The sequence below is a fragment of the Larus michahellis genome, chromosome 1, assembly GCF_964199755.1.
Source record: "Larus michahellis chromosome 1, bLarMic1.1, whole genome shotgun sequence".
Taxonomy (NCBI): domain Eukaryota; kingdom Metazoa; phylum Chordata; class Aves; order Charadriiformes; family Laridae; genus Larus; species Larus michahellis.
In genome coordinates this window covers 196706195-196732866 of record NC_133896.1, presented here as the reverse complement: position 1 = coordinate 196732866, position 26672 = coordinate 196706195, and the positions used below count along the sequence as shown (strand labels likewise).

The 26672-nt window shown below is 40.0% G+C and overlaps 1 protein-coding gene across 11 annotated transcripts in view; it reads left to right on the top strand.

The window, feature by feature from the left end:
• Positions 1–1094: 1094 nt before the first annotated feature.
• The window catches only part of NBEA (neurobeachin), a 512894-nt gene continuing 487316 nt past the window's right edge, over positions 1095–26672 (top strand). For all 11 annotated transcript variants that reach the window (XM_074567614.1, XM_074567653.1, XM_074567643.1 and 8 more), the window contains exon 1: positions 1095–1757. In XM_074567614.1, the coding sequence (XP_074423715.1) occupies positions 1485–1757 (273 nt within the window). In that variant the 5' untranslated portion in view covers positions 1095–1484. The remainder of the gene's footprint in view (positions 1758–26672) is intronic.

Genomic DNA, 26672 nt, shown 5'->3' with positions numbered 1-26672 from the left:
GAAAGAACATGTTTTTCAACACGGATGGATTATCTCCAGCACGTGTAGAACAAACACATACAACTTTATTCAAACAACTACTTGAATAATTTGAGCCTCCTCAAGACATCTGTGTTTTTCTGATACAATACTGGAGAGGCTTGAAAAAATGCTCATTGCCATGAGGCATCACTGAAACCAAGGGGCTCGGTAAAAGTGCTGTCACTGGACATCTCTGTACGTAACACCACCACCAAGAACCAGAAGAGCAAGTATTAACAAGAACCCTGGAAAAATAGCCCTCTCCTTGAACAAGCAGCACACGAGCTCTCAGGCCGGCAGACCCCAGTGTCTCCCCTGTCCCTCCCCACGCCCAAGGGGACTGCAGCTCAGCAGCCCTTCCACAGCCCCTGACATCCTCACTCAAACATGACCACTTGCTAAGGCTGAAGTTGCTAAAAGACCCCATCCCAAAAGGTCCTTAATCAAACACTTTTCCTCACACAACAGCGTGAGGCCAGTGCGGGAAAGGCACGGCAGAGACCAGAGGCCGGAAAGCTTGGAAGCCGGCCGAGAAGCCCGGCCGGCCCGGGGGTGGCATCCCAAGAGCCCCGCACCCGCAAGTTCCTGGGGGAGGCCAGAAGGGGCCACCTCCCCGCCACGGAGGCCTGCGGTTGCCAACGCGCGACAACCGCCGCGCCGGCCGGCAGCCCCGCGGGCAGCCCGGGAAGCGGTGCAGCGGCCCGGCCGAGCCCGGCCCGCCCCTCCCGCAGGGGGCGCCCGGGGGTGGCGGGGCGAGGCCGGGCCGGGGCGGCCCCGAGGCAATGGCCCCGCGTCGAAGCGGGCGGGCGCCACCCTGTCACTTCAGGCGGCGTCGCGTAACCTCCCCAGAACGGGTGGGCGCCGGCCGGCGGCGGCGTGGGGCACTCCGGCGTGGGCCACTCCGGCGCGGGGAGGCGGCGGCTCCACGCCTCGGCGCGGCCCCCCTCAGGCCGCCGTCGTGGCGGCGCGGCCCCCGTGCACCTGCTCACCTGTCTCCTCGGCCGGCTCAGGGAGGGGGGGGTCCCGGCCCGGCCCCGCCCCCCGACGGGCTCGGCGCAGGCGCCCTGGCGGCTACCGCAGGCAGGGGGCGGCAACATGGCGGCGTGAGCGGCGGCGGTTTCGGCTCCACAACAACAGCGGCGGCGGCGATCGGTCGCGTCGCCCTCAGCTCTGTGCGCCCCTCGTCTCCGCCGGGCCGCGCCGCGCCGCGCTCGGCAGCGCCCGCTTCTCCCGCCCCGCGGCTGGGAGGCGGCGGCCCCGTCTGGGCAGCCTTGGGCTAACGGGGCATCGGCGCCCATAATAATCCCTCATTATAGCGGAGCGGGGGAGCGGCTCCTGGGACGGTGCCTGCGCCTCGGGCCGGCTCCCTGCGGCCCCGCCGGGTGCGACTGCGGTGGATGCGCGGCTCGGCCCGGCCGGGCGGGGAGGCGGCGGCGGCAGGTGCCGGTAACGGCGGGGGGTAAATGGCGAGCGAGAAGCCGGTATCGGGGCCGGACCAGCAGCCCGCGGGACTCATCTCCGTCGGGGCCGGCGGTGGAGGCGGCGGAGGCAGCAGCAGCGTCGCGGTGATGGGGGAGCTGAGGGCGTCGGGCTCCGGGTCCGTAGTGCTCCCCGCGGGGATGATTAACCCGTCGGTGCCGATCCGCAATATCCGGATGAAATTCGCCGTCCTCATCGGACTCATCCAGGTCGGGGAGGTCAGCAACCGGGACATCGTGGAGACGGTGCTGAACCTGGTAAGCGGCCGGGCACCCCGCCCCGCTGGCGCCCCGGCGGGCAGGGGGGTCCCTGGGCACCGGCCCGAGCAGCCCACCCCCTCCCGGGGCTGCTCCCCGCGCACCCCCCGCCCCTGCGCGACCCGAAGGGGACCTTCATTTTCCCAGCCCCTCTGTCCCTCCTACACGCACGGCCCTTCTCCGACCATCTTCCCTTCCCAAACTCCTCTCGTTCCCCTCTCTCTCCTCCTTGTCACCGCGACCCGCTCTTCTCCTCGCCGTGCCTGTGACAGAAGCCCCCCTCAGCGCTCCCTAAACTCCAGGCAGGACCCTACCTAGAACAGACAGGCCACTCGTCCCCCTTCCCACCGCCTCCCCCCGGCCGCCTCCTGCAGAAGTGAAGTGTGTGCAATTCACAATGTGAAAAAAAAAAAAACCAAAAAAACCCCAAAGAGATTAAATAATTTCCAATTTCGGGTTCTGGATGCTGCCCTATAACCTGGTGGCTTCCTTGCTGGAAGAAGAGTGGTGTGAATGTAGTGTCTGTTTTTAATTGAAAAGCATTAAAAAAAAAAGGGCAGCCTGAGCTGATATCTTTTCTTAGTGGCTGAAGCATGTGAAGGGTTTAACCCTGTTAGCACAGAGCTAGTTGAGTATTTTATGTAGAGGAAGGGGGAGGAGGGAGATTTTTGCGAGGATTTAGTACGCTTTAATATCTGTAATAAAGAGTTAGTTGTATTGCAGTATTGTGTTGTATTGGGTTGCTCATGTCTTAATAATCTGCCATGCTTTCCAAAACGCATTCTTGCCTGCAAAGTAAGTGCTGTTGCTAATTTTGTTTAAGGTCTGTGCATTGCAAAACACTGTTGTACACTGGTAAATAGCTTGAAATAAGGAGAAGATGCTAAAACGTAGCTCCTTAGTCATCTGCTTACTTCATGGAGTGAAAGAGTTACTGCAGGACTGTATGACTTAATGTTTTTGCGCTACCTACACCAAAGCCTGAGGAACCTACAGGAGCCAAACGAGTGGATCTAAAAATGAATCACTTTCAATTATGTGCAATTTTGTGCTGCTCCTGAATGCAAGATTTGCTGCAGCAAAGCTTTTGAAGCAGTTCAGTCAATGAAATACCCTCAATTTTTGCATGTAAAATATGATAGAAAAACAACTGCTCAAAACTGAATGTCAATTAATTGAAACTGCCTTTGTTTCAAATGAGTTTAGTGCTTCTAACCTCCACTCATTTGAAACAAAGTCATGTAAAGAATATATTTCATTACAAGCACTTTAAAAGGATGTATTCTTCTGTTTGGTTATTTGCATTTGACCTAGCACAGACTGTATGGAAAAGCTGCAGCATGCAGGGAAAGACATGGTTTGGCCAGATCATTTTAATATTTATGGCTTATCTGAACACACAGGGTTAAAGCCCTAATAGTTTTGTGAATATGTCAAAAGAGTAACCTGGTATATTTCTCACTCCTCTCCACAAGCTGTTTTACACTTAACTGAAACATGATTTGTAAATATTTTTATTTTTTTGTACAAGTGTGGTAGAAGTCATCATAACTTTATTGGATTATTACCCATTCCTTTAAAAGTAGCACTCAAAATAAAAGAAAGACACGCGTTACCTTATTAACTGGCTGTGTATAGATCATGACTGATACAAAGATGTTTAATCGTTTTCTGGTTTTCTTTCTTATTTCATTCTTTTTACTGATATTTAAGCTTGTTTTAATTCTGGCTGTTAATGCATCAGCAACTGGAGGAACATTGGCTTGTCTTCAGTGGTGGCGAGGTTAGGATGTGTTTTGGTATTTGTGTGGAGGACATATAGTGCACGTTACAGTGCTTGCATATAACAGCTACCTACTAATTGGTTCCTATTGCTGAAAACTATGCTTATATTTTAAAATAAACGCAAGAGTGTTTAACAGTGCTCTCAGCACTGGGAGACGTATATGAATGTGAAACTGCTTGGGAGTCTGCTGCAGTAGCGATGCATTCTGGATCAGTCATTACTTAACAGATGGACTCTAATATACAATAGTCAGTATTCCCACAGCAGAGAGAGGTTATATTGTGTCTGCTAATCTTTTTCTTCTCAGGGCAGTGCATGTCTCCAACTTATGCTTGTATATTTGAAACTTAATCTAGTTGCATGTGAAACAAACATAGTAAATATGGCAGATGCAAAGCTGATGGCATATCCCTAAACTACAGAACATTATCTGATTCTGTATTAAGGATTTTAACAGCAACTTTAAATAAAATGCATTTTTATATTTTAGAAGCATTCTTTGGGGGGGGGGGGGAGTTGAGAGAACTTGATTTGGGTTTGTTTTGTTTTGTTTTTTTCTTTTCTTTCATCCTGTACCTTTACTAGTTCTGAATGACTTTTGATGCAAGTGTGATAATGAGCGGACGGTGGTTATGGAGCTGATGTGAGTTGATATGTTAAGTCTCTGAGAGAATTATTACCTATACTGTACCATACTGGGTATCTATAAGCCATTTAGTAATAGTTCTTTAGTATCGGAATTCTGCATAGCTGAGACTTCTTTTATTGTTGGAGAGAATCAGAAGTTAAAGATTGAGATATTTTTTGTTTTGTTTTCTTATCTGGGATTACTGCTGTCTTCTCCGTAAAGCTTAAATAAGTCTATTTGGTTTGGTTTGGCTTCCCCTTGTCATGGAAATGGTCACTCTTCTTTCCTGTTAAGTTTTCATCTTAGGTTTTCCATTGGACATTTTTTACCTTTAAATGTTTGTTTTCATGGCCCCACACTGTGGTCTCTATTACTGCATTTCAGACTTACTTCATGTGGTACCTTGTGATGTTGATGGACACAGTGATTTATTGTAACTGTGAGGTGATGAAGTGCTTTTCATGCAGTGCTGAAAATCCAATGACGTATTAGACATGGAAAGAGATTTTCAGCTTTGCCAAATTTTAGCAGTTGACTTTCAGCTCAGACAGTGTTTTGTTCTTGGGCATGCCTGTGCAGTTTATGGGACTAGTTGTTTCTCTTAATGCTTTTCTTAGTGATGCATCTTTTCCTCTGAACTTACTGTGTGTTCACAGTTCTGTTATACTGGTGAATTTGTTTAATGGAGTATCGCTTGGTAGAGTTTCTAGTATTGCTTGCGTTATTATTTTTCATTGTTTGACATTAGTGCAAGACATAATGGAGAAGAGGGTTCATCCCTTTATATGCCAATGCCTATGAGCTACTTAAAGTTACTCTTAAAAAAAAAAAACCTGCTAGTGTTAATACTGTGAAGGTCAGAAGATGTTAAAAGTCTATGAGCTGGTCTTTTCTAGAATGATTTCATAGAATATTGTATCCTTCTTACATTTCTGGAAGTAGGAGGGAAATCTTCATTGGACCGCATGTGGTGTTCTGTGACGGTGCTTAGTTTGATTTTCGTCCATGAGTTTAATAGGAATTCCCAGGTTCAGCATGCTTTCTCTGAGATATGTGTTCATTGACCCTTGTGTACTGCAAAAGCACCAAACTGGAAAAGGCTTTCCTTGCAAACAACATAATCCTCTAATTGGTTTTGGGGATATTTTGACACCAGTTCTGTGCTTCTATTGATGAAGAGGCCTTTCCCCTTTGAACAGCCCGATTAATTTTCTTAGGGTACTCTCAAGGATGTTGTTATTGCTATGATAGATGTGCTTGTTGCTATTCTCCATGATTCCTTTGCTTCTTGGTACCCTTTCGTACTTATATGTGTTAGGCTAATGTTTAAAATAAAGTTCTGCACCATGTGCTCTAGCAAATAAGATACTAAGGTGGAAGTGGGTCAGTCTGTCCACCTGTATTCTTCTAGTTCAGGTGCATTTTTGTTTCACTTATTTCCTAGTGCAAAATTTCCACACATGGCTTTAATTAATCTTTCTATAATATATCTTGAAAGGCCTTTCCTTTCATTATTTTTACTGACTAGCTTCCTTAACTGTCTGCTTTTCCAGTACTTTAATGGTCTTGGGACTTTTTCCTTTGTATATTTTGAACTGTCTCTTGTCTGGCCAGCTTTCATCAAGCATGACTATGTGAACTGCATTGTTTCTTAGGTTTTAGGAGTCTTTCTGTGTTCCAGTTTGAATTTCGTGGAATTTTTGATTTTGAGTTTTTTAGTGCTGATTCTATGGCAGTGCGAAATAAGAAAGGTGAACAGTAAGCAGGCAGATACTGAAAGATTGTGACTGGTGCTGACACATGCTGCTCGTTTTGCCTGTGCATCTTGAACAGATGATGTGATGCAGATTCGAACAGATTTCAGTCTGATACAGGTGTAGCTGACCAAGGTTCTCCTTGTGCAATCTGGAAAGCTTTTATATATGTTTTGTCAGGCTAGAGTGCGCTTGTAAGAAGTAGGTCAAACAGGAGGCATAGTTCAAAAAGTCTCTTGCTGTTCTTGTTGACTACAGCCCACGCTTCTGCCTAGCTTTTCTCATTTTCTTGGCTGTTCCATCCTACTTCAGTGTTAGTCACCCATCAGCAGAGGTAAGCCGCTTTTTAGTGCTCTGTCACATTGTGTACTTGTAGGAGTGGTATTTGCAGCTTCAGAGCAAATGGGCTGGATTATGTGAGAGGTGCTTCTTGCCCTACAGGCTTTCTGTAGTAGTGGTCATAAGGAAATATGTAAAAGGAGGCATAGATAAGAAATATTTTTATCCTTTTGTGCTTCTTTTCTTCAAACATTGGTTTAGGGTCCTCTTAATCTGAAGTTGGCTTTTGATACTTGAGTTCTTTGAATCCATTTACAGTTTTGGTTGCTTGCAACATCCTGTAGCACAGTTCTACTCTTGTGTGGGGAGGAAGAATCACTTTTTTTCGTTGGGTGCTGTTGTACTCCGAGAAAGCGTGGGCCTCATGAGCTGTAGCCTCCATCATATGACTTCTGTTTTACTTGTGGAACTAGCTTTGCAGGCTTGAGAATCTTATTCCATTGTCTTGGCAGAAGGCTTCCCATTTTTATAGATAATACTCTGCTGATAGACGGTATTATTCAAAAAAGTGAAGTTTGGGGGAATTTTGAAGTGGTTTCCATTATTTTGTTTGGGGTTTTTTTTTTGAGTGTGAATTTTGCTTTAGGTAATACTTAACTGGAGGTGGTGGTCCTTGTCCAAGTTACTGTCTGTCCCATTGGTCCCTTTTTATCCTGCTCATATTATCTCATATTAAGCTATGTCTGGATGTTACTGTAGAAGCTACTAGAACCATATGAAAAGAACAGTATCCAGTGTGAGAGTTTAAAATAGCATTCCATGGGCAGCTACTGAACAGTTCTGTAGCTGTTGTCATTATCTAATACTTCCATGGAAAACTTAGTTTTGGTTACAGAAAAGCTTTGAATGACTGAATGTTCACTTAACTTCTTTTAGTATAACTGATTGCTTTTGGCTTTTATCTAATCTCTGACAGTAGGTGTTTATGGGTGGGAAGTTTTTTCAATCCTTATATCAGTCATGAAGAACTAGTGATATCTCAGCAGGTGGCTTGGAATGTGCTCTGGTTCTGGTATGATGGATTGATACATTTCTACAGGCGATAACTTTTTAAAGTCTGTCATGGCGAGCATATCACTGAGTATTCCTTACTGCTTAACTCTGAAGAGCTGTTTTCTTCTTAGCTTTACGTCTTACTTGTCTTTACAGGATTCAGTTCGTGGATTCTAAGGGAGGTGAATACCTAAAGGCTTTTTTTTATTATTTTTGTCACACCAAAGTAATAAAGTTCTGAGACTGCTGTTAATAAAACACCTCCAATTTTGGCCTTTCCCCCTACTCCCACCTGAGACCCTACCTATGTTTTATCACTTTGCATCAAGCAAAGGGTTAGCACCTTTCTCTATCAAGATGCTATTTTTACAAAATTGTGACCTGATTCCCCATTTAAACCATGTGTTTAACAAGACTAGGCATTTAGCTGTGTGCTCAGTTATACACTACTCTTTCTCTCCCCTCCATGTTTTCCCTCACTGTCCCCACCCCACCCCATGGCTTTCTGGTGGGTACTCAAAGGGATAGAAGTCAAGGGGCATGGCTCATTACATTTGTGATGTTGATGTCTAGGAGGCTGTCGTGCGGTTTTTTCTTTTGTGTTAATGCTTTTCAGTGTTTCCGCTCATACCTTTCAAATATATGAATCACTGTCTATATTACGTCCTTAAAAAACCCTCATCAAAACGCAACACCCAAAAACTGCATAATCATCTCTGAATTCCTCCTGAAGTGTTTGTTCCCCTTTCACGCCATATTCTATTTAGTCGAAGTGGAATGAAATCTGTGATTGGTTTAGTACCAAAACTGAGACTTTTATATCATGATAAATACTGGGCACAGTATTTTCAGAGCTGTGTTAACTTAATAAGCTATCCAAGCTATTTTAAATCAGTCTCTTAATCTTACCTGTTCATTACTTCGTACTGCACTTTTTTGGTTTTGTGTCTTAGCCTGTCTTGATAAATCTGCCATTTCAAATCAACTTGTGTTGCTCTCTTATTACTCCAGCATTTTGTAGTACTTCACACAGAACAGTATAATTGCAGCTACTTAATTAGTTGATACGTTGTACGTGCCTGTGGCCAAAGGGTCAGTGTAGTAGTTTGTATTCATGTTGATGAAGTTCCATTTATTTCATGATGGAATTTGATCCTTAATTACCACTGATATTTTTGGAAATACCCCATTGTGGAGTTTCATTAATTCTTGCATAGACAGAATCCTTAAGCTTTCTTTGTCTGAATCAAATTTAGAACTTGCTTTTATAGTCAGAGGTAGCAGATCTTTTGAAACATCAGTTTTGAATTTACTGATCTACCTCCCGCTTCTGTCTTGCGAAGGTTTGGCTTGGGTGTACTACAGTACAGTATTCAATATATGATATTCAGCATAAAGATAATGATCAATAAAAAAAAGAAGAAAAAAAGGATTATTTGTGGAGAGCCACATATTGCTTCCTTAATGATAGAAATACCTCTTTTAACTATAGGATTATGATGGATTTCAGCTATTTGAACTATAGTTTCAAAACTTCCAGTTTGGGAAGACTGTTAATGACATTCATCGCTAAGAGAAAGGTTATCTGTTATTTCCAGTAGAGAAGCACTTCAATTTCTGATCAATTTTCTGATAAAACTTGCTTTCTGGTAATTTTTGTGGTTTAGAGTTTGTTCCACTTTTAAAGTACATCGACAATAATAATCTTCAGTAAATAGGTAAGTCTAAGTAGTTTTGGTGTTACTGAGATTTATACTAGTGATGTCAATTCATTTATATTAATGAACCTATAATGTGACTACCCTGGCTTTAATTTAAAATTGGGTTGCATCAGTGAAATTGTTGCAACATAACAATTCACTGAAAGCTTGCATAAATGTGAATATTGCTTATGCTATTCAAAGCTTACAAATACTTGACTTCTATATTTGGAAAATAATGTTTCTTTCACTTCCCTTTTGTTTACAGTTGGAAGCATTTCTTAACTATGCAGAATAGGTATTAGGTTTTGGAATTAGCTACAAGTGAGATAGGGCAAGATATTCACTTAGAAGTGAAATTGTTATCCATGTCATGCTTTTTGGTACCTGATGACTTTTTTATTACTGGGACAGTGTAGACAGAAGGATGGAAATAATCATTCTCTATGTAGAACCTTCTAAACTAACTCTAGTACCAGCAATATGGCATTGTAATCAGTTTTACGTGCTCTCAATTTTTTTTTCCTTTTAAGTCATCATATTCTGTGACAAATACTCAATTACATAAAAGTTTTTAACTTTTATTGACTTTTGCCTGCTTTAAGAGCCACTATAACAGGATTTTTTCATTTTTTCTCTTTTATTTTGTAAAAAGAAAATGTTTTGAATATTTGTAAACACAAATACGAATTTGGAAACAACATGTCCTTTGATTCACAAAGGAGCCTGTACAAACCTATTGAAACAAAGACTCTTTCCAACTACAGAATTATAGAAAACAATAAGATGTCCTTTCATTAAATATAGAATAGTAACCATGAAATACATGTTCAAGCTAGTAATGAACTGACTGAAGCCAAGTCCTGTCTTGGATTACTCATGCCTGACTGATCAGAGTTTGCTCTTACTCTTCAGCAATACTTTGCGTAGTTCACTGCATCCAAAAAATATTTCTTGGTTTAATTGTGAACTAAAAATCTCCCTGTGTCACTTTTACTGTTAAGAACCTTCAACTGAGAAAAAGAAAATAGGAAAAAAAAAAAAAGGATTACTTAGAAATCAGGGGAGCATTCTTGCTTGAAGTTGAATTTGTGTTTTATAGTTAACAGAATGGGAAAGCTGTCCACCCCTTCCAATAGGACATATGTATCAGAACATGGCTATAGAGTTGTGTTAGCTCCAATTGTGTAGCATCTCCATAGTATGAGTAAATGTGAACTAGTATATCTGAGGATGTTATGCAGGGAGAGTGAGATTCCCAGTGGTCTAGAAATGGACTTGGGGATTCAGCATCTTTGCAGAAGGGCATTAGCTGCAGCTGTTTAATTGCAGGAATTGGAATGTTGAGAGAATGGGGCAAGAGCTGTTGCCTGAAATGAGAAGAAAAAGCCAATTTTGTAGGAAGAAAGCATCTCCTCCCTATTCAAATAGTAATTTTTATGTTAATAAATGAAACTTACCAAATGAAACTTACTTCTGAAAAATGCATTGTGGCTATAGTTAAAAGGTATGGAAAGACGTAAAGAACCTTACTAAGGGGTATGTTATACTTTCGTGGCTGGTGAATTTATCTGTTTTCTTTTGAGATTGAGAGCTCCAACCAAAGCCATCGCTGTAAACTTGTTGTTTACACATCTAATAGGATTGTTTGCCTCAACATGTTGCTCCATGAAAAAGAAGTTTGCTGACATAGAATTGTCGAAAAATTAATATCAGCACCCCCCCTTTTCCTTCTGTTACTCCAGTGAAATACATAATCTGTTTTGGTAGATGGCAAGGTGTGTGGTATTTGTGAGTCATATCTGTGACTGATGGCTACTTGGCTGTTAACATTCATATGCTGAATAGCTGAAACATTTGTGTGAGACTGCATTTGACTGAATAAGATCTTCCAAGCAAAATACTCAGGAGTTGGGAGCTACTCCATTATTCTAATTCTTTTCCCCTAAAGAGAGTTGTGGAGCTCTTGCCCCATATTTTAGTCTCTGGGGTTCCAAAAATCTTCTTTGCTTCTATATCTTCAGCTATGGCATGCATACCTCCAAATGACCTGCAGAAGCCTTATGGGTTTTGTTTGTTTTATTTTATGTAGCGTTTAAGTGATTTGAAAGACTGTCTCATCTACTCTGTTCCTCATAGAAATGTTGCAGCCTCCATTGCATCTTTTGCTATCTTAAAGAGCATTATGTGAATGCAGAAATAGATTTACAAGAAGAGCCTGTTAGAATTGCATCTGCTATCCAAGGCTGAAGTGAATTGAGTCCATCTGAAAAGAAACTTCAACATACTGTCCCGGGCTCACACTTTTTTTTCCTTTTTTTTTCCTCTCATCAAAATGATGTTAATGACCATGCCTCTCCATTCCTCTCTTTGGCAGTAACACTACAACATCCTCCTGAAACTTCCTTGCCAGAGCAACTGGCACTTCTGTAAACTAGCAGAATCACAGAAGTTTCAAAGAACTGTAGAACAGCTGAGGATGGAGGGGACCTCTGGAGGTCTCCAGACAAAAAATCTGTACTCAAAGCAGGGTCAACTAGAGCAAGTCACTCAAGGCGTTGTGTGACTGGGTTTTGGATTTTTCTAAGGGTGGAGACTCCCATGTCAAGTTCTTAGGTGTAAGTGGAGGTTCCTGTGCCTGTTGCTACTTGTCCTGCCACTGGGTGCCACTGTGAAGAGTCTGTCTCCCTTGTCTGTACTCCCTGCCTGCCCCCACCCCCCCATACCCCTTCCCAGAAGTACACATACACATTTATAAGATCTCTTCAAACCTTCTCTTAAGGCTAAACAATCCCAGCTCTCTTCAGCCTTTCTTTGTATGTCAGATGTTTCAAGCCCTTAATCATTCGCACATTTAGATCTTTATTCTCCTTGTAGAGATAATAGTGCTCCCTTTCCAAAAAGTGGGAGGTGGAGTCTGGGAAACCTTTTAATTATAGCAATGCTTTTCCTCATCTCACAGTATGTGCTCCAATATCTACCACAAATAATCCAGTCAATATTGCTATGCCTAACCCAGCAAAGGACAATTTGCACCACATGCAGCCAGGAAAGAAAACAGACCTCCATGAGCCACAGCAGCGAGTGTTTGCTTTTCATCTGTTGTGCCTGCTTGTTAATAGATAGCCTTGGATGAAACACACAAACCCGAGAGTCTCTGTCAGTTCTGCAAATCACAGTTATGGTTGTAGGTAAGTTTTATTTCTTGGATTTCAGAAATATGAAGTGTAGCTACATTTGATACTCTGCTGAAAATGTATGAAGTTAATATTAATGGCTTAGTACTGAGTTAATGAAACTTTGTGACTCTTAACATATACTATAAATACTACCTTCTTCAACAAATTAGCACGAATTGAAATTAAACTAGAAGAGCTATTAGCATAGTCTTCAAAGTTACAGATGCTTGATATCAGAAGGGGAAAAAAAACCCCACTAATACTCATTATAGAGGCAATGCTGTTGAAGTTCTGCCTTGAGTTTGAACAGATTCATGACTCTATATATAGTCTAATATTTATAGATTAGATGTGCAATATCACTTTATACGCGTATAACTATATGTGACTTAGAAACTGCAATATATTAAGCAAAGATAATTGTTTAACAAAATTTTTATAGTTTGTGTTTCATCCAAAAAAAAAAAAATTTTTTGTTCAAAGTAACTTATAATGTGCAATAATAAACACATTGTGACTGGGACAATGTGTAGGCTTAGTCACTGAGAGGGAGTCAGTCTTTGACAATTGATACAGTACAGTATTTGACATTTTAAAGGTAGTGCTCACTGAACAGGAGTTGATATTGTCTTTAAAATGGACTGTTCTTCAATGAAGAAGTTGGTAGTTACAGGTATTTCCTAAAACCCAGAAGCAGGTTATTCACAGTTCTCACAGTCATGCTGATTTCCCTTATTACTAGTATAAACGGTTTTTATAACAAGGGAAAATAAATTATAGTAAAATAGCTTACGTGATGCCCCCCTAATAAAAAGTGATTAAATTCTATTTAAGAACAAATTTGGATCTACTTGCTTTGTTGCATGTCCTGGTTCACTTAAAAAATAGTTTTCAAGTCTGTAGTCCTTTTCCTCATTTGAAGGTGTACTTTACTAAGCAAGCTATCACTGTTTCAGAACCCAAGAGCTCAAAATAATGCAAACACATGTAAAAAATGTATTAAGAGCCTTTGGTAACGATAATCAACAATCAAAAGGAACAATGGGAAAGGGGGAAGCAGAAATTTCAACTGAATGAGGCTAAACCATATAAGCTGATACCTTTTAGACTGCCAAAGCTGATACTCCTCCAGTTGAGTCTGTTCTTAAAAGTACCAACACACAAAAAATTAAGTTAATTGTTTAGGTCAAGTTTAGCTATTAAGAAATGATTCCACTGAAAGGAAGCTTTACATTTAAAAAAAACCGCTAACAGTATGAGTGGAAAATCCTGAGTACAACAGGTTATCTTCTCTCAGTGATGCAGTGTCCTCCTGGATTTACAGAGACCTTGAAATGACTGGTTATATGATGTTTTATTAATTTTTGAGGTGGCAAGTACCATCATCTGTTAATACCAGAGTCTAAACCCACATGTGGGCTTCAAAATGCTTTAAGTGTTGAATATTTTTAAGTAAGAAGTCCTCTTAAAACAGTTAACAGGTTTCAGAGTGTAAGTAGAAAATATGGTTGTTTTTTTTTTTTTATAGTCCAGATTTAAGCTCTTGGATCGTTCATCACAGCTTTGGTTTGATTTGTGGTTCTTGCCTGTCTTCTGAAGTTAGAATGGTTGCAAATACTTGTAATTGAACTCTTCTCCTGCTCCAGTTATGACATAACTGGCTTTTCAACTTACTTCAAGTCAGTTGAGCTCTGTTTTAGCCAAAACCTACTTCATCCTGAAAAGAGAGCAGCATGTATAATGTATTTTCTTCTGGCTGAGATCAATCCTAAATGTGTCTTTTACCAAAGCCTGATATTATCCAGATGTGCGGAAAAAGCCATAAGAAGCTTGAAGTGTTGATATAATCTAAATCCTCACTGGAGGTCAGAGAAATTTTAGGAGCACATTGTTTAAATTATTATTATTTCAAAATTCCTCTCTCATATGCTCTTTGGAGTTACGGTAGATTTTAGGGCTTCCTCAGTAAGGAGGTGGTTAAGCAACCTGAACTAAACTGGTGCCAGCCTGCTAATGTAGGGATTCAATTTTTTGAATAGTGTCCATGGTCATGTTATGTCCTTCTATATTGCCATTTCTTAAATTGTTGTATTCCCCCAGCCCCTTATAGGTAGGATGAGGGTTGGGGTTTTTTGCTTAAGCAGTACATCTGAACTGGCTATGTACGTTTTTGCTGTGTTAGTTTTTGAAAGATCTTGGGTTTAAAAATTTCCTTAATGTATGTATTTTGTGAAGTATGAGCTGTTGAGAAGACCACATAGTTTGTGGTACAAGCTCCAGATGACAGTGCAGCCAAAGTGAATTTTGATTTAAAATTCCTTTAAGAAATCCCAACGATTTCCCGGGAGATAGGAAGGAATTGTTTGTGGTCTAAAAAAAAATCCTGACTTAAGAAAAACTCCTTGGCATTTCTATTTATTTAGAAAATTGAAATCCAACTAAATAGTCTATACTTAGTGTAGCAAAATGAGATCTTTAAAACACTATAATGAAAGGCTACTGAGGCATTATTAAAAATTAATACAGCCAAGAGAGTTATTGAGAAAAGTAGCATTTAGCAGTAATTGTTAATACATTTTGGTACTGCTATATGGTGAGTAGCTTCCAGCTTCTCAATCTGTGTTCAGTTTCCCTAGTAATATTTTAAATTATTTTTTTCAACACTTTTGTTCTTCTCATATATTTGTTAAGTTAAGAGTAACCATTCTAGGTCAATGGGTTTGTACTGTGACTGAAAACAAAGACTTGCCTGAAGTCTTTTATTGTTACAAGCATCAAAATAAGCTGTAGAGGAAAAATACTTTAAGTAATCAGACTGAACTTTGGGGAGTAAAATGTCATAGAAAAAACTAGGTTATGATGCTTTGTGGAGAGAATGTCTGGGATAATGCTTGGGTTTTGAAGGTGTGGGGTTTGGAGTCATATAGTCCTAAGTCTCAAGACTGTGCATTGGGTTTGCGTGGCAAGGTTTTGGTAGCGAAGGGGCTGCAGGGGTGGCTTCTGTGAGAAGCTGCCAGAAGCTTTTCTCATGTCCGCTAGAGCCAATGACAGGTGGCTCCAGACGGACCTGCCACTGGCCAAAGCTGAGCCCATCAGCAATGGTGGTAGCACCTCTGGGATAATACATTTAAGAAGGGGGAAAAGTTGCTGCCCAACAGCAATTGCAGACGGAGAGAGAAGTTGAGAATATGTGAGAGGAACAACTCCGCAGACACCTGTGAAGAAGGAGGAGGAAGAGGTGCTCCAGGGACAGAGCAGAGATTCCCCTGCAGCCTGTGGTGAAGACCATGGTGAGGGCACACTGTCCCCCTGCGACCCATGGAGGTCCACAGTGGAGCAGATATCCACCTGCAGTCCATGGAGGACCCCACGCTAGAGCAGGTGGATGCACCTGAAGGAGGCTGTGACCCCATGGGAAGCCTGTGCTGGAGCAGGCTCCTGGCAGGTCCTGTGGACCCATGGAGAGAGAAGAGCCCACGCTGGAGCAGGTTTGCTGTCAGGACTTGTGACCCCGTGGGGACCCACACTGGAGCAGTCTATTCCTGAAGGACTGCACCCTGTGGAAAGGACCCACACTGGAGCAGTCGGTGCAGAACTGTCTCCCATGGGAGGAACCACATGCTGGAGCAGGGGAAGAGTGTGAGGAGTCCTCCCCCTGAGGAAGGAGTGGCAGAAACAACATGTGATGAACTGACTACAACCCCCGTTCCCCATTCCTCTGTGCCACTTGAGGGGAGGAGGTAGAGAATTCAGGATTGAAGTTGATTCTGGGGAGAAAGGAAGGGGTGGGGAAAAGGTGTTTTAAGATTTGATTTTATTTTCTCATTACCCTGCTCTGACTTGATTGGTAGTAAGTTAAATTAATTCCCCTGAGTCAAGTCTGTCTTGCCCATGACGGTAATTGGTGAGTGATCTTTCCCTGTCCTTATCTCGAACCACAAGCCTTTCATCATATTTTTCTCCCCCTGCCCAGCTGAGGAGGGGAGTGACAGAGTGGCTTTGGTGGGCGCCTGGCATCCGGCCAGGGTAAACCCACCACGGAGAGGTAGCTTGGGGTTTTTTTTTAAATGGTGGAAACATTTTGAAATACAATTCTTAAGAAGGTACAGAAAAACTGTGGGTTAAATACTTTCACTTACAGTTATAAACAGAATTACATTTTTATGCAGAGATTGATAGATGTATGCTACTATTCATTTCTCTGTATTTCAACAAACAGCTGGTTTTCAGCTGTTGAAATCTGTGGAATTTCTTCATTGTGTTGACGGTTGCAGTGGTTGAGGTATAATTAAAAAAACGTGATTGATACTTTTGAGTGATGAACAAGGTTTAGTTATGCATACTGGCTGTCCTGGATGCATTGCCATTTCTGATACACCCATAGATTCTGACTAGTTAAAAGAACTGAGAGTGGCACGCATCTCTCCAGCAGCTCCGCTGCCGTCTCTGGTAAGTCTTGTTTGACAGGGTGGAATGTGCTTATTGTCTCATGCAGATCACTGATGTCTCTCTTCAGACATGTGAAGCTATTTAGAGACTTCTTGGAGGACAGTGTTACCAGTAAACAGCTTGTATTAAACTTTTTGTGTCACTAATCCCACATTCTACTTCAGTGCGGTGTGGATGAAAGCGCTCACATTTCATGCTTTTTAGCTACTCGTTATACATCTAGGGATTATTTCCTACTAACTAGCACCCCTTGTGTGACACATCCTCTGGAAATGCATGCCCAGCTTTCACACAGAAGGCTCAGAACTTAGGTCTTGTAGGATTTGTATCTTGTAGCTATGTGGTGCTTTTTAAGTCCCTGGATGAACAGAAAGAAGACTCTCAACTGTTCGTCTTGTGGAGAGGTTGTAGTGGTTGGGATTGTCTTACCCTGGCTTGGAACATTATAAATGAGTGTGTACTAAAGAGGAAATTAAATGTGGGGTTTTTTTCAAGTCTATCAGACAGCTACTGCTATTTTAAACACCCTTATATAGGAGAAAACTGTAATTTAATTGTTATGGTGGTTGAACGGTAAGTTACAATTTAAATGTAACAAACAAATGAACAGGAACTTCCTAAGTTTATATTGGTTCTGGGTATGTTCAAAATGCAACAAACTAGTTTTTAGTTAAGCATCATACTGCTGTGGCACAGTTACTGTGAGATTTCTTTTTTTTAACTGGAAGGCTGGGAGGCTTTTCTAATTTCTTTTGTAGAGGAAAGGATCAGGGCCGTGTTTGAACTCCTTCCTTCTTATCACTATCATGTAGTATTTTCTGTTTTGGTTGACTGCCAGAGACCAGTATGTGTGTGTTCTACCTGGAAACATTTGATTGTCTTTACTGTATTTGGTAGTTATACCATGGATGCTTACATAAGATTGTCTTTGTGTAGGTGTGATTAACATTGTCTAATTTTGTGTGCTTTTTAAATTGCAGAACCATTCCTTTTTCCCTTGCACAGGGCCAGTTAAGACTTTCACAGATGTCTGGCACATTTAATTGCAAAATACCGTTGAACTGCACGCACATTGTTTGGTTGGATCATCTTTTCTTGTTTAAAAATTCATGGCAAAAATGAAAGAAAATGGAATGCCTAGTGAGCATCAGTAAATTATAAATGTAAATATAAGCATTTGGAGGCACTTCTGCAGTATGAAAAAAAATGTTAATGTAGAGGTTGTTATCCAGCTTTGAATCGCAGGATTCTGAAGCTTTAAAGATGAACTAAGAAGGTTGGTTAAAATTGAAAAGAAAAAAAGTCTTGGATCAGTTACAGAATGTTAAATCATGACTCACAGAACAATTTAGAATGGAAGGCCTCTTATTAGTGGTAGTCAAAACTGAGAAAGCATGTATTCAAGTATAGGCTTTGGGGGGGGGTATGATGGAACACGTGTAGACCTAAAAATCTGGTAACTTCCAAATATTGTGATTTTATTTTTTATTTTTATTAGTTTTGGTCACATACATAAAAAGATTTGGTTTTACTTTCCTTTCAAAAATGTTAAAGGTTGCATGTTTAAAAAATGTGGCTCTATTGGATCTGTGCGGTCCTCTTGTCCTCAACAGAGAGCGGCCTCGTGGGCCTTGGTTGGTTGAGTTGATGACACGTTACTTACAGGTGACTAAAACTTGCTCCTTTGAGATGAAACAGCTCTACAGAGCTGCTAACAGTAAAAAAGTAATTAAAAAAGCTACATGTCTGCTCAAAGTTAGCAGCTAAAACTGGGTAAAAAAGGGACATCTGTTTAGTGAGGCGCTATTAGTTGTTTTAGATATTTATTGGCCAATGATTTCTTTGTCATTGTTCAATTGCTTGGAGTTTACTTTCTTCAGAATGGAAATTTTAATTAACGTGCTTAAGGATTAACTTTTTTTAATACTTTAGCATCTTCACTATTTAAATACAATTGCGTTTTTAAAGTCTCCTTTTGATCTGCAATAGTAGAGTTCACTGTAATCCTTGTCATAAGTGATGTCAAACAGTGGGTTATGGCTTTACTTCCAAATTAAGTAAAAATTGAATTGTCATGGAGAGCAAGTATTGAAGATGCATTTCAAGGACTGTATTTGTGGAGTACTGTGTAGATGATGTTAGCAAAAGAAACAGAAATCAAGTATCTGATGCAAGCTTTCAGTCTGTTTGGGTTGGGTTTTTTCTCTTTTGTAGGCCCATTTGATTAGACTTAGGTATGTTCTCCTTTCAGCTTCCATAGCTTCACTGTTACAGCTTATCTGTAGCTGAAATTATTGTAATTTTTTTCAAAATTCTTATTTAAAAATTATTCTTCAAAGTGAGTATCGTTACTTATTAAGTGAAAGTAGGGCTTGCATAGTCTTTTATCCTGAGTAAATAGATTATATTTTCCTATATTTAAAACTTCATGAACATCAAAGCTGTGCCTGTTCTTACAGGATCTGGGGCTAATTGTTTGGGGATTTTTTTTTTAATGGATTTCAAATGAAAAATATGCATATATTTCTAGCTCTGCATTCCTTAAAATAAAAACATACTTTTCAAATAATGTCCACAATATTTGAAGTGTGAAGTATTTCTTCTGGCTGGAGTATTTTAGCAAAATGCTTCTTTCCATAAAAATCCTTAATGTGTTTTCATTAACTTTACTAAACTACTTTTCAGAAAGAACAATGAAAAATCAGTTTCAGAACTGTACGGTGATTTTTTCATCTTTGCTTTTTTTGTTGTTTTTTTTTGTTGTTTTTTTCATTTCTTTAAAGTGCATATTTTTATGGAAGATATGATGGCAAACAAAAAACCTAAACAAATAATGAAACAATCTCACTTGTCTGCAAGGCAAGTCATTCTTTTTTAAACTTCTTAGAGTACCAATCTTTTCAAATAACTTCCTTTGAACTAAAAATTAAAGCTGGTTATTTGCACAATACTGGGTATGGTCTCTGAAAGTTTTCTTTCCCGATTTATTTGTGATAGATAGATATGTCTATGAAGGGCTAGAATTAGATTACTAATATCATTTTCTCTTGCGAGAGAACGCTGAATATGAGGCAGCATGAATAAAAGTAGAAAGTTAATTTATTTGTGCCCTGTCATGGTGGATTGTTTATCTACCTTTCTTGATAGATTTTTTTTTTTTAATGACTTCTGAACTTCAAAAATGTATTTCACTGGATATCTCTGTACTGTTGAAGGAAGAAACGATTTTAAACTATACCAGGGGAGATTTATATTAGGTATTAGGAAAAATTTTTACACTGAAAGGGTTATTGAGCATTGGAACAGGCTGCCCAGTGAAGTGGTGGAATTGTCATCCCTAGAGGTATTTAAAATACGGGTAGACATAGTATTTAGTGATAGGGTTTAGTGGTGGTTTTTGTCAGTGTTAGGTTGATGGTTGGATTCAATGATCTGAAAAGTCCCTTCCAACCTAGATGATTCTGTGATTCTATATGAGAAACTATACAAAGAAGTTCTAGTGGAAAAAAAATCTTTGTGGTCATGAAGTTTAATTGCTATAGTATATTTTGGTTAAAGGGATGTTTTCAATGAACATTTTTAACTGTGTCTAAATAGCATCTAATTGAACAAGGGTAAAATGTTTTACTTGTGGATTTGTAAAAATCAAGTAAATATGCGTCTTAATAAAGCAGCATAGATGCAAATACAACCTTTTTATTTTTAAAGGAAAAATAAATGTGTATGTGCTTTCTTTCCAGAAGCTTTAGTTGCCTTTTCTGTATTTAAGAAGCTTTTTTTCTTACTTCTCCCTCTCCTTTCATGAAATCTCGTATGTTAGGTAGACCATCATCTTCTGTTAAGTCATTGGTGGAGGAAATAATGTTGTGGAGAAAGTCCAAGCACCATTTTTTGAACAGTACTTGATCTTTTCAGCGGTTAGTTTTTTGGAGGAGGGCAGATTTAGGAACCGGAGTAACTTTGAAAAGTGGGATTTATACACTTCTGAAAAAATCTCTTCCAAATGGCTTGGTCATCAATGTAAAAGACCTCTTTTAAAGCCTTTAAGTATTTCCTTAGCCAAAGAAGCAGTACTGATGGGTAAGTTCTTGTACTGTTAACATGTATCTTGCACACTCAGATTACCAGCTCAGATTTCAGATTGGTGTTAAATGTTCAAGCATGGTACTAAACATCTTGTGGAACTCTTACATTCATCAACAAGTTAAAATATTTCTCATAAGTGCTAAAAGGGAGCTATGAAGGCTCCTCCTTTAACTTGAATAAATGGTTTATGGGAAGGAAAAGATGGAGGGGGGAAAAGCCCCTTTAACGTTCAGTAATTTCTCAATTTCAGTATTTATAAAGCTATGTTGCAAAATTACTTGGTATATTCCTCTGTTCTGTTTGAGTTAGACATTCTGGCTGCGCGAATGTGTATGTGTATTACACTAAAGTTTGATTGAAGAAGTGATTCATTTATTTAAGTGAAAATGCTGGTTTGATGTGATATTCTTGGCGCGTTTTGACGCCTGAATCTAGTGTTACCGGTCATAAGCCCATGAAACTTCTGCTTAGATCCTTGATTTGTGGTTGGTGAAGGCAGAAAAGAAGTGTTGTTTTGTCTTCATTGTGATAAATTTTTGTATTTGAATAGCTTGCTTATTTTAATAATAGCTATATAGTATGGCTGTCACTAATTCCTTAGGTGCTGTGAGGTTCTTGCATCAGAGTTTTTTCAGCTTGACAGCAACAGTACATTCAGTAGTTGATTCCTGATGAAACTATGATAATTGGTATTAAGATGCGTGTTGAAATGGGGTGTATGTAATGCTGTCCTTAAAAGTGAAAATTTGTGGCTGCGTGTCAGAATCCTGGCAGAGAAGGGGAGGCCATTTAGAAGGTCAGCTGTTTGGATCAGTTTTTGATGAAAGAGGATCTACTGATAGATAAATGTAACTGAGTGATGCCATTACAAATTTAAATTATTCTATCACTATGAAAGACAAGCTCTAATACTTCAGTCCCTTCTAGAAAGACACCAAGAAATCCTTTTAAAAAGAAAGGTAGGCTAGGTTTTAGAATTGTGAAGCTGGAAGCAAAAATTATTTTATTTCCTGCTCCTTCTACAACTTGGAGGAAAAAAAAAAAGCTGGTCAATCTGAGAATCATTTTCATATTTTAATTTCTGAAAACACACCATCATTTTTCCTAAAACACAGGCAGAAAGCTTGTGCTTGATATAACCAACCATCTGTTGTAGAAATTGTCCTGAAGATACCACTACTCTGTGTGTGTGCAATTATGTTTCCTAATTTCTTTTTACCAGCTCTATTTTAGTGTCATTTCTTTCTCACAGATTACAGTATTAGTGTAATTTCTAAACCTCCTTTTATAATATGCTTTTATAAGCCACCTAAGCACAGATTTATTTTTTTTTAAGTCCCTCAGGATGGGATTGTTCCCCCCTTCCCAAAAGCACTCTCTTATGCGTCTAGAGAAAAGTTAATGGTCAGGCTTCATTATACTCCTAATAGGAAATTCAGCTTCTAAAATGGACTTCTGTGAAGCCAGTCTTAGAATAGTTTGGGTTGGAAGGGATCTTTAAAGGTCACCTAGTCCAAACCCTCCTGCAATGAGCAGGGACATCTTCAACTAGGTCAGGTTGCTCAGAGCCCCGTCCAACCTGACCTTGAATGTTTCCAGGGATGGGGCATTGTGGTGGGTTTACCCTGTCCAGACACCAGGTGCCCACCAAGGCTGCTCTATCACTCCCCCTCCTCAGCTGGACAGGGGAGAGAAAATATAATAAAAGGCTTGTGGGTCAAGATAAGAACGGGGAGAGATCACTCACCAATTACCGTCACAGGCAAAACAGACTTGACTTAGGGAAAATTAATTTATTACCAATCAAATCAGAGGAGGATAATGAGAAATCTTGTCCCCCCCTTCAGGTCTCATGAGATTTATTAAGTGTATCAGTCTGAAGTTCCTGAAACCTCAGCTACAACCAGTGCAGTGGCAACATGCTACTGCGGACATACTTTGCACTGCTGTTGATCAGGGCTTTTCTGTTGATCAGTTGCTTGGGACTGATTCTTAGCTGTGAATGTACTCATCTTGCTGATGATCTTGGCTTGCTATCCTGAGGTCAGCTTGGGTCAGTGATCAAACTGCACCCTGTATATGCATGGCCATTTGTAGCAGGCATCATGTCTGGTCCCTCTATGCACAGATAAACTTCAGTCTTACGTGTCCTTGACGTCACATATGTTCAGAGTGCTGCTCGCACAGTTTTAGTGAGGTTCCTTTTTCCACAAAACAATGGCAGGACTATCGGACCATCTGAATTAATAGGCCTTTCCCTCCAAGTTTTTTGTCGTTTATCTGCTGATTTGGAAAGCTGATTCATGTAGCCAGAGCAATCTGGGCCTATGAACACTGTAGAAAGAGGTTGCACACCAACATAGTGTAACTTTGGTAAGGAGCGTTTGCCAGGCATTTGTCTTGTGTTCAGGATTATGATGTACAGGTGAATGACAACGTGACTGTGTTGGTTTACTTCCGTAAAAATGAAATCTGAGTTTGTGTCATGAAATAGATCAGTCTTTGTGAGTAGCATATAAATATTAGTTTGCCTATCAGAAGTTTCCTTTACGTAAGCGATGAACTTAGAAGAAAGCTTACAGGAGCTTATAAGAAAGATAGAGGAAGACTTTTTATCAAGGCTTGTAGTGGCAGGACAAGGGGCAATGATTTTAAACTGAAAGAGGGTAGATTTTGATTGGATACGAGAGAGAAATTTTTATGACGAGGGTGGTGATACACTGGAACAGGTTGCCCAGAGGAGCTGTGTACGCCCCATCATTGGAAGTGTTCAAGGTCAGGTTGGAAAGGGCTTTGAGCAACCTGAAAGTGAAAGATGCCCCTGCCCATGGCAAGGGAGGGTTGAACTTGATTCTCTTCAAAGGTTTCTTCCAACCTAAACCATTCCATGATTCTAGGAGCACTCTCTGGCAAATGAGAAATGGATGTTTCATTTGCCTAGATCATATAAATAGGATCTGTAGTCTGTCCTTCATGTCCTTCTTGAGGATCTGTTCTTGTGGGACCCAGTCTACTCAAGAGCCTCAGTCTGTGTTCTCTGTTGTGTTTCTCCTAATTCCTTGGTGACTGAGATTCAAATGTAGTTGAAGGGGGAAGAAAGGAGTGAGATGAAGGGCTTGTGACCCTGCTTGTGACTGTGTGGGGAAGCGTATGTGCTGTTGTTTCAGTCAGTTAAGCCTGTTAGTTAGGATTTGCAAATTTGTTGTGTTCTTGCAAGACCTGCTCAGTTAGAGGATGAAGGGAGTGTTTCTGAGCTGAACTGAGCTGATGTTAAAATTTATTTTTGAGTGGATGCTGTATTTTCAGAAGGGAAAAAAAAAGTGTTAGGGAAGAGTTTAAGAGCAGGAAAACCATGTAACGAAGCCTTTTCCTAATGCTCCTCTAGCCACTAGCAAAGCATGGTGCTAAGACTTCTTAGGTGCCACTTTTGTACTGAACATCAGTCAATGGATTTCTTCTTCCCCCGCCTCCAATGAAATTCTCTGCTGCTTTTGAACATATGTAAAATGTGTTTTAGCATATATTCCTGTGGGAAGGAATTGAAAAACTGATTGCGTAGTGTTTCTTTTTAAACCTACCTTCTCCCACTTTAATGTGATACCCCTTAGCTCTTACATTTCAAGAGCTGTTGATTTTTGACTGTACTACCCATGATTTTGTAGGTCTCTCTTAATTTTCCTCAGATGCCTTCTTCAAGCAAATAAGTCCCGGTTTACTTATTTCTTGTAGGAAACTACTTCATATCTAAATAGAAAAAAAAATGTTGAATTGAAAAATATTTTAAAACCAGTGTTTCACTGCTTCACTGGAGTGAAAAGTGTTTTCTAGAATTATACCTTTCAGTCTTTAACTAGTGTTTGTTTCTTAGGTTTCTTGTTTGTGAGCTTGCTGGAGCAGATTGAAGTCATAATCCCTTAGTTTTAAATCCCCTGGTTTTGAGAACATACTGTTTGGTTGTAGGTTTTTTGTTTTTTTTTTTTTTTTTCACCCCACTCTTTAAGTATGTGATACATGGACCAAATCCTTATCTGGCTTGTTTACTTGCTCCTTCTGTCTTAATAGGTCTTGCATCCCTGCTGATACTGGTTAGATCTTTTTGTCACAAGTAATTTCAGTAACGGTGTAGGGATAAGACTGTTTTACTAAACCTAAATTCTATGACCATTCTTTTTTTTTTTTTTTTTTTTTTTCAGTGGAAAGAAAATACTGGGGAAACTTGTGAAGGCCATTATTAAAATTTAATTGGAAGATTCACACAAGCCTGATTCAGATTAAATTGGTTGCTACAGTGACATCCACAGAATCTAGTAGTGGTGCCACCTTGATTCTTGACTGGCTTTAGCTAGCTGTAAATTTGTTACCATGACATTATTTATCAGATGATGTACTAAACCTTGGTAATTTATCAGAATTTTTCATTTAAGTGGATGCTTATATAGCTGTCATTATTAGAAAGTAGGATAAAACTCCTCTGTTGCCTTATACAGGGCACGAGGACCTGTATAAGTATATTTAAATAGTGCTTCACAGTGTGCTTATTTTTTATTCTTAAAATGTTACAATACTTTAAAGGTCAGATTGCCTATTCTTTTCTGTGATTCTGTTGTAAAGACAGTTGGGAGCACAGAGGTACTACTGTGTTGTTTCTGGTCTTTTTAAACAGCATCTCAAGGTGCTGCTATTTTTCCATATTACTTTCGTTCCTGGCAGGAGAATTCAAATGGAGGTTGTTTGGCCTTTGATAAATCTTTAGTATTTCTCATAGAAGCTCCCTTAATTTACTGTCTGATTTTTGCAAAGTAAATTACACCGATGAAGCAGATACACAGCTTTTGTTGCTTAGGTGTGACAAATTGTGTGGTTTAAATGGTTCAGTCTTGAATGCAGACAAATTGTGGCCAGTTTTTAGTGCCTTTAGTTGCATGTAGATCTGGTCAGATTATTGTGTAGCTCTTCTCTGGTTTATTTTTCCTAAGTTTGAGCACTTCTTTCAGTCCTTTTGGTTTAGTTGTTTGTAATAGCCTAACCTGCTTTTATGAATTGGTGTCAAAATTCAGTGTGCTATTTCACACCTTTGAGACTAATCCTGCCACTAAGCGGTGTGTTAACATAGGTATTAACAGATGAATGCTCACAAGAATGTAAGCAAAGGCATTGTGAAGATGTATGTAGATGGCAGTTACCATGTGACAGAATGGCAAAATACCATGGTTTTCTTTATTTCAGCAAAACCTAAACAAAACAAATTAAAAACCAAAACTACCATGCTGTGAATGAGAAGGCGGTATCTCTTGCCCTGTGACTGGAATGTTTTGTTGTAGGGCTGTGGAATGAGTAATTAAAGATACGGTGGAGTAGCTTTTCTTTTCCTGGAGTTGAGTCATGCACCTGTTACAAGATGGTGAGACTGTGTAGTTGGAGGCATATCCAGCACTACATCATGGATTCTCTGACAGGCCTTTTACTGAGACTGTGATGACTGTGAATGTGTCGGGAAGGGAGGATAAAATGAAGTCGGAGAGCTGGTGGTGATTACAGTGTCTAATAGGTACCAGGTTTGAGGCTATCATCTCTATAGATGTACTTTATAGCCATTCAAGGAAGAGAAGAGATGAAGGACACTTACAGAGGTGGGAAAATGCCTGAATTAGAATCTTTCCTTCAGTTGACCTTAGAAAAGTTTCCCTTGTCTCAAGAGATTAGCCCTTTATTTAGGAACCAAATTAGATACCTCAGATTTGGTGGTGCAGATGTTTTCCTGATCACCTAGTGATTAATTTTCAGTTAATTCGAGATCCATTATTACGTGGTCAATATAATCTCTTTTCTTGCAGTACAGCTAGTGGTACTGACATATCCAAATCTGGGATTTGAACTTTGAATTTGATATTTTCTTCTTGGAGCTTTATAACAGTTTTGTTGTTTTTATTTTTTTAAACTGGACTTTTCTATTGTAGTCTATTTCTGTATTGGCTATGCAAATTATTATACTGTATCTGTA